At 42.0% G+C, this 8,647-nt stretch overlaps 1 protein-coding gene across 1 annotated transcript; it reads right to left on the reverse strand.

The window, feature by feature from the left end:
• Positions 1–511: 511 nt before the first annotated feature.
• On the reverse strand, positions 512–7,763 carry LOC127301758 (phospholipid:diacylglycerol acyltransferase 1). The gene is made up of 6 exons (XM_051332029.2): positions 7,189–7,763; positions 4,939–5,161; positions 4,519–4,802; positions 2,636–2,963; positions 1,448–1,713; positions 512–1,261 (listed from the first exon to the last, which is right to left on the reverse strand). The coding sequence occupies exons 1-6, from the start codon at positions 7,659–7,661 to the stop codon at positions 778–780; spliced, it is 2,058 nt and encodes a 685-aa protein (XP_051187989.1). The 5' UTR covers positions 7,662–7,763; the 3' UTR covers positions 512–777.
• Between the last annotated feature and the right edge of the window lie 884 nt (positions 7,764–8,647).

An 8,647-nucleotide genomic window follows, 5' to 3' on the forward strand; every position in this document is an offset into this window, starting at 1 on the left:
TTTATGTTATACTCCCTCTCTTTCTCTATCTCTCTCTCCAGATCCTGACATGTATTTTATCTAAATCTTGAACCAACTAGATGCACCTTTTTGAGCTAATTGCAGTCGAGAATAGCTATTTGGCACATGTTAACAGATTAGTCATTGATATTAAAAATTATTATGGACTGATCACTAAACTTGGTTTTCAAGCTCAATTAGGTCCAAACAGAGGCTTACATGGCGTACAGACTGATCACTAAACATCGTAGCAAATTACATATGTTAACCAAGTTTAGTGATCAGTCCATAATAATTAGGTCCTCAGGAGGCTAACTACATTGGTCTCCCTCATCGTACTTTACTGATAACTATTTCTCTGGCCCCACAATTATAAGCAACTTTTATCTGTATTTGTAATTACAGTGCTGTTTCAAACAAAACCTACGATGCCATGCCAAACTGAAGAAGGGCACTAAGAGAAGAAAAATATTTGCAAGTAATCAAATCAAAATTGAGAAACTCTCAACCAGACAAAAAAAATCTGCCTTAACAAAAGTGAATGTTATGACCGATCAACATGCAAATAAACTGCACGATATTTCTTCACATCATCACAAAGAACCTACAAAAAGTATCACGACTTGCATCTATACATTTTTAATATACAAGGCCAATTCACAATATTGCAATGAGGCAAGAGGAAAATCATTACATCAAATTAATAGAATTTAATCAGAGAATAAAATATGCGTCCTCATAAGAGATGCATCATTTCCTACTAACTTCACGTAGATGTTATAACTTCAGCTTGATCTTCTCTGACCATTTGAAAATATCAGAATACACCTGATCACCATCAAGTTCCTCACCAGTTGCCCCAGCAGCAATCCTGATGATATCCTCCATTAAAGCAAAGTTTCCCATGATATCAACGTGCGCACCACTCTGTGTGCCCCTGCCTTCGAGGAGAGTTGAGGGTGGAGAATGACTATACTCTCTCACGTAAGTCTTGCTGCCAGAAGGGTTGAAGCGAGTTTTGCCACGCCATGCTTTGGCACACATATAGCCCGCACTAAGAACTGGGACAGTCTCATCACCATCAGACAGGTGAACACCACCTTTCAAGCAGCTGTTCTCATCACCACCCTCAGCTGAGGCGTCTATCTGAAAGGGTATATAGCACTCCGCCTGTGGGGATAACTTGTAGACATATGCTCTTTCCGTGGGAATGCCTACTCCATACATTGAAAATATTTCCATTTCAGGCGCATTTGGTAGCCTGCAAAGGAAAACCCCGTAAGATAGCATAAATAAACCAAGGAGAAAATACACAAGATATATGCAGCGTTTCTTTGTATGCATGATTGATGTGCAGCAGTTCATTTTTCAGGCAAAGTATGTTTTCTTCAATTTGTCTAATATAGAAAACTGAATTAACATGAGAATGGCTGCAAATGGTTCTTACTTTGTCTCCAAGGGGTTTGACCAATACTTGTAGTGATTGTATTTTGGATCATCCAAGTCATCAGCAATTCCATAAGAGAAATGAACACTACCACGCTGCATCATCCTTGGAGCAACAAAGTGAAAAAGATCTATGATAGAGCTGGCAGTGTAAACTTTGTAGTCTGCAACTGCCTTTATTCCTCCCCACCCCAATTCGTGATACTCTGTCCACACATCTCGGCATGATGTATTTGAATGGGCAAGATTACTGCCTTTGACAGCATCCTGAAACGAGGATCAAGAAGATTTCCTTCAACATCAAGAACACACCACAAGCTGCTCACAGACCATTTTTTAAAAAAAAAAAAACTAGAAGCCCAAACAATATATCTTGAAAAAAAACTAATTTTACACATAGTAAAAGCAAATAAAGAGAACTAAACATATCACAAAATCTTTCACAAAAAGCAAATAAAGTAAGATCAGCATGTGAACTTAAATATATTTAGGGCTGAAATGGAAGGCTCAAACTGGAGTAACCACTTAGACTCACAGCTACATTTTAAGGACTGCGGCAAAAAGCATAAAGAGACATAAATATCTGAATAAAAACAAGTTTGAACTACCAAACTCCTAACACTGGCATGGAATGGAGCACACCTACACCAATTATGCTTCGGTTATTACACAGGATGGCAAGGAGAGCAATCCTCTTTGAAATCAATATTTCTCAAACGGTATCAAGGCAGATGAGTGACCAAGACAGAAAAATAGACCAAAATAGCAGTGTATTAAACTTGCGAACACACGCCAAATACCTGAACCAGCTACAAAGCAACAAGGTAGACCATAACGCAATACCAAATGATAATCGTTAAAGAAGAGTGTCACCGCAACAATGAACAAGCTACAGTTTGAGCCAACAATGTTTACTTGATTATAATGCAATATAAAATGATAAACATAAAGTATAAGAATTTCACTGGAGCGATTGCTGAATGATTAATAGTACAATAATAGTGCATAAAAAACCGAATACACGCCACATCAAGGATTTCTGAAACAGGAAGGATAATGCAAACTGTTGTAGACATTGACAAGTAGCGGAAGACAATACCACAGACCTAGGAAAATATTGATTTGCATACATGATTGCCATAAGTAACTGAAGTGAAGCTAATATGATATTATGCATCTGAATACTCACCCGGAATTCTATCTGCTCAATATCTGATACCGGAGCTTCTGCTACATCTTTTCCAAAAGATACCATTCTTCCATAGTTTACAGGCTCCGGATGAACTTCGACAGGTTCCCCATTAACATCCTTAGAAACCTCAGAATCGTTGACTTTTTTCTTTTTAGATTTACACTCAAAGCCATCTTCTGGAGACCAATCGAAACCTCCCCAAATAGTTTCACCACCTTTAGGGATCATTGACATTGTTGAATCCCATGTACGGGTCATACGCATCAAGTGCCGCAAGGTCTGAAGTCCAAGAAAATCAGAGTCCAACACTTCTGGTGCAATAGCTCTGTAAATGGATATAATAATATTAAAGGAGGGGTAAATTTCTGTTGGGCACATAAAGAAGTGTCAATACTATACCACCCACAGCAACGTATTTTATGTTTGAAGTGAAATAAAAGAAGTATATACTGAGAACAGTTCGTTTGAACTTCTGACCCTGAACTATGCAAAAAATGTTCAAATAACATACCACCCATAGCAGCACATTTTACGTTTCAAGTGAAATCAGAAACATACATATACTCAAAACAATTAGTTTTGGCCATCGTAATACCTTACATGGTGCATCCATCGAAGTAGAATAACCCAGTGAGGTTACATAAGCTTGGAAATTGTATTATGTTTGCAACAAAATAACTAGTACAACATGATATGGCCCTAAGGTAGAAGATTCGTAGTTGAGATCACGGTCATTAGATTGGCGTAGCAATGAACAACATGCTTACAACCTACACTTGGATGTCAGTATTAATATGGTTGTATATAGGGCATGGCAAGAATTTCTGCAAATACAAAACCTGACATGTATTCATGATTACATTATTAATCTCTATTTTAGATGATAATGATACAAACAACACAGAATTGCTTAATCTGAGCTTCCAATTTTTTAAACATGGGCGCAATCTTGAGTTTCGAAGTTATCAACTACCCCCAGAACAACGGAAACGACCAATAGCAGTTATTTCTCCATTGTGAAAAAAAAAGTCTAAGCGCTCACTGTTTATACTTGCATCATGTAGTAAAGAATAATTGCGCTATTGATAAAAGGCCAAATAGTACCCATTTTGAAATTTGACCTCAAAAAACCTACCAAGAGAACCATTGGTATCATATCAGAAAGTATTTGATGATTTTATGCAATGCCACTTCACACTTCTAAACTAGAAGGTACTTCCCGGCCCCACTATCCTTATAACAGAGCACAGGTTAAACTAGAAGGTACAACATGCAGTCAGAACTTTAGCAATGACTCTTGATGATCATTTATTCGCACAATTACAAATTAGCTATCCATGAGTAAGACGTGAGACAAAAAAAAATGACTGCACATGCAACAGCTCAGCACTACGGATTAAATCGGACGCACAGTATCCTGTAAACAATTGACAAGCACAACTGAAAATGGTCTAAAGTAAACTTTACAGGGAACAGCCTTTATTCAAAATAACAGGAAAGCTATCAGGTGTTATATGTTACCTTGAACTATAATGCTATAAACAAGTGCATTATAAAAATATATATACTCCCTCCGTTCCTAGATATAGCCCATATAGTTTTTTGAGAAAAAATTCAGAATATAAGGCATATTGCGTTGCACCACTTGCATGGACAATATTTTTAGGGATTCGATTGTGTTTCCTTATCTTATGCAAAGTCCTCTATTACCTCACGTCAATTGCCTAGGGTTAATCCCGCCCAAATATGATGCAACTTTTCCTCAATGTGCATTCTTTAATTTTCGTGCCAAAAACTATATGGCTGATATCTAGGAACGGAGGGAGTATGATTTAGCGGGCTCATTAAACATCAGCTACCAAACATCTAACTCGAATTACCTAGCAACAGCAACATCTTTGGCTTCAGACGAAAAAAGCCCAGCAACAGCCTTCGGAACTCCTAAGAAAGGTCCACCAATATTTGTTACAGCTTTGATGTGCTTCGCACACCAATTGGGACCCCCACCACCACCCATGGGAGAAGGTGCTTCTACCCACTTCATAAAATGAAGAAAATAGAGAACTCCCATGGAATGTGGGATCACCACCACCCTATTTCCACCATTAGTCGCTACCAAGAGTTCAATGTTGCTCTTTATTCTGCTCAATGTTTGATCACGGACCTGCAGATGGTAATTTACATTATATAAACATGTCAGACCACCCTATATGAGTAGCATTTACACTATGAAGAAAATACAGCCAATGACCGGAACTCTATGCCATTCTTCACATCGTATAAGTGCATCCAAAAGTTACCTCAGTGTTCTGGAATGATAACCTCCAATCATACGCAGCCATGTACATGTTCTTTTCTTCATACCCAATACGAGCTAAATTGGCAATCAAGACTGCCCAGACAAAATATCCAGGGACAAAATAATCTGCTGCGACGAGGCCGGTGACAGGCCTAACCCTGATTCCTGGTTTATCTAATCCAGTTTCATTGTCCAACGACATATGCTCAACCCAGCATAAAGGCCTGAAATGTTCCAGGAAGATTCATGAGAAGAGATAAACACTCTACAGGCCTGTAATAGTGCGCAGCTGTACCAAAGACAATGCTCTAGCAAAGGAAGGAGAATAGGAAGATATACCAACTTATAGACCAAGTAACAAAATTTTGAGAACTGCACGCAAAACATAAAGAGCACCAAGTATAGTGAAAGCTTTTCCAGTAGAATGAATCAGTAAACATGAACTAAAATAAGTAACAACCTTTACTCTTAAAAGTGTAATCGAGTTAATACAATATCAAATGAAGTAACAACACATCTATACCATGACACGCAATTTCTTTGATCCTGTAGTAACATCAACATAAACATCAAAATGAATAACCTGTCATGAAAAAAGTAAAACTAACGCTGAAGATCATCCATGTTAAGGGGTCTATTTTTTAAAATAGTAAGTAGTAGCATCTGCCTCTGTGTGGATTCTTCAAGATTGAAGCTACTACCTCCGTTCTGAAATAGTCTACATTCTAGCTCCAAAATTTGTTCTAAAATAATCTACATTCTAGCTTTTGGTCAACAACAACACTGAAAAGGAAGTGGTTTTGCTCTCTTTATTGGACGTTATTTTCAATGTAGCTTGGATTGGTTGTTCACATATCTAAGTAGAAACTAATAATGCAACACTAGTTTGTCTCATTTTTTCTAGAATGTAGACTAAATCAGAACAGAGGGAGTATGTCGTAACATTGCTTCTATTTGTAGAACTTGACTCCTGAGTAACAAGGGGAGGGATATTAAATTATCCAAATTTCCATAGTGTAATGCAGGTATTTATGACAAAGTACATACAACACCTAATGTCGTGTAACACTTAATCCCACAAGGAATTGCCAGAAATGTTGAACTCTTAATGTCATATATATAGCATGGCAGTCCCTTGAACAAGATCAATAATTCCCCAAGGGGATGCATGAAATCGAATTGTACTAAGAGGCGAAATGCCAAGTCTACATTCCCCATTTTCCCAGCGAAACAGCTATTCAGCATTCAAATTAGGCTTCTTAGATTATTTCAGTTTAGAATCCAAAGTATCGCAAAAGAGAGCAGCAAGATTACGGTCATTACCAAAACACAAACATGAATAAAGAAAATTATTTCAAAGCAAGATTAGTGATCTACTTTTCCTATATATGGATAGCTCCAATAGCACAAGGCTTAGAAAGAACAGCATGTATGCTGTTCAGGAAGACATCGTCACTCTGACCAGAACGTAGGCATCAACGGTAGAAAAGTTATAGGAAACCGAGATTCCTGTGTAAGAATCTACAAGACATATCCCGTCGACCACACCAAAAATCTTCCTTCAATGTAAAATGCAATTTGTTCTAACGGACCTGAAAGTGCATAATCTAGAAATAACCCATTTGGTCTTGTATAAGAATTTTCCTATGCCAAACCTATGGGAGACATTGCCAGAAAAATAAAAAAATGGGAAGACAAGCCGAAGACTGAATAAGGCAATGTTGTGTGGTTTGCACTCCAAGCAGCTCTAAAAGGCACATCCTGCCCACTCAAATCCTACTACTTCCCTGATAACAACAAATATACCAAGCTTTCAAGGCAACTGAAAGTGATTGTCACCCCAACATTTCAACATCCTGAGTAGTTACACTAGTTACGAAACAGTACAAAACTAGCATAGGAAGCATAGATCGAGTTAAAATAACTCCAAGAAATTTCTAATCCTTCTACGGTAACAGAACAAACATAGAGACAAGTAATAAGTATTAGCAGAATCCGGAGCCAACTTTCCCAACATTGAGCACCCAACTCCCAGATGTTGATCGAGCACCTTGCCGAGTAGTAGTTCCTAAAGTCCTAACTGGCCCAAACATTTCCCAAAAGCGTAACATGAGACTCCATCTAGTATTAAAGGCCCCTAGCATAGCATGGTCGATTTCTAAACAAGCAACGCCTAAAACGGCCGAACAAAGCAGAAGCGTAACGAACAGAGCAGAAGCCCATAACAGATAAGGAGGAGGAGGAAAGCGACCTCTTGTATACGTCGCCGAACGTGCCGCCCCATAGGCGCTTCCGGAAGAGCCCCTCGGCGCACTGGTGCCCCTCCCAGAGCTCGAGCCCCCCGGTGACGATCCCAGGCACGAAGACGACGGGGTGCCTGGCCCGGAGCCCCTCCTTGTGCAGCTTGACCCCGGGCGGGTCCGGGAGCGGGCCCGTGATGGCCTCGGTGACGTACTGCGGGAAGGAGGCCGGCATGGCGTTGTAGAGGAAGAGCAGCAGCCACCAGGCGGAGCAGACGCAGCCGACGAGCCAGCAGCAGCTGTCGACGCACGACCAGGGCTTGGGCTTGGCCCGCTTGGGCGGCGGCGGCGGCGCGGAGGTGGAGGGCGGCTGCGCTGGCGTCTTCCCCTTGTCCTTGTCGTCGTGGTCGGAGCCATTGCTGTCGTCGCCCGGCGAGGGAGGTGGAGGGGGCTGCGGCTGCTTCCGCCTGCGGAGGAGCGACATGGCGCGCGCGGGATCGGTGCAGGGCTACCGGCGCGGGCGCGGGCGCATCGCCGGCCGGGGCGGGGGCGGCGGAGGGGGGCTGGACCTCGGAACCCTAGGCGGCGGGGGCGGGGGCCGGCGGGGAGACGGAGGAAGCGAGGTCGGGAGGGGCGGCCTGGCGGGTTTGCGTTTGTGAGGTCGGGAGAGGGAGGAGGCCTGCGGCCGAGAGCTGGAGCCACCACCGGAGCGACCGCGCGCTCCCCTGCACCGGACGTACGTGCGCCGAGCCGGCCACGAGACGCTGGCTACGTGGGACCCATGACAAGGTTGTGTCTGTGGTCTGTGAAGACTGGGTGCAGGGACGGTGGAGGGGCTGCGAACTTGGCTGGCTCGATTGCGATGTGTGGGGCCAGGTGGTGGGTCAAGGACGGTGAAGTGGGGCCGGCGTTGTTTGCTGGACGATAATGGCGATTCAACCAGAGCAGAACCTCCCCGTAACGTCATGTTTCCCGACTTTCCGTCAGTTCTTTTTGTATTGTTTTGTTTTGTTTTGCTGAAAGCAGCGCAAGCACAACTTGGTCGTAAACAAGGGTGTGCAGAGATCGCCAGCAAGATACTGGCAAGGACAGCCCATTGGGTCATTGAAAACCAACGGTATCATCAAACTTATCATGGGTGGTTGTACCATCTAGCTGGATTTTCATTTGTTTTCTTTTCCTAAACTTCATTAAACTAACTTAGATTTATTATCGGGGACCTATCTCTCTCCTCCCACCCGCCGCCTCTAACAAGCTCCGTCTCTACCATAGGTCAGTTTTCCCTCCACGCAACCTTGCCGGTGTCAGGAGGGGTGCGGAACCAAATCTATGCATATAGTTTCTTTGTAAAAGTAGTGTTGGTACCCACCGATGTCGGTCATGTTGTTTGTTTTTTTTTCTAATATACTGGTGTCGGTACTCTTACTGATGTTGATTGACTATTTTAATGGTTACACGTGTGTACGTAGC

This window comes from Lolium perenne, chromosome 5 (genome assembly GCF_019359855.2).
Source record: "Lolium perenne isolate Kyuss_39 chromosome 5, Kyuss_2.0, whole genome shotgun sequence".
NCBI classification, from domain to species: Eukaryota; Viridiplantae; Streptophyta; class Magnoliopsida; order Poales; family Poaceae; genus Lolium; species Lolium perenne.

Excerpts from the sequence above, each read along its gene's own strand:
- LOC127301758 (XM_051332029.2), bottom strand. The coding sequence starts at position 7,661 with ATGTCGCTCCTCCGCAGGCGGAAGCAGCCGCAGCCCCCTCCACCTCCC. Across the intron at positions 2,964-4,518 it reads AAAGATGTTGCTGTTGCTAG|AGCTATTGCACCAGAAGTGT; the intron begins GTAATTCGAGTT and ends ATCCATTTACAG. Across the intron at positions 1,262-1,447 it reads TCAAACCCCTTGGAGACAAA|GCTACCAAATGCGCCTGAAA; the intron begins GTAAGAACCATT and ends TTTCCTTTGCAG.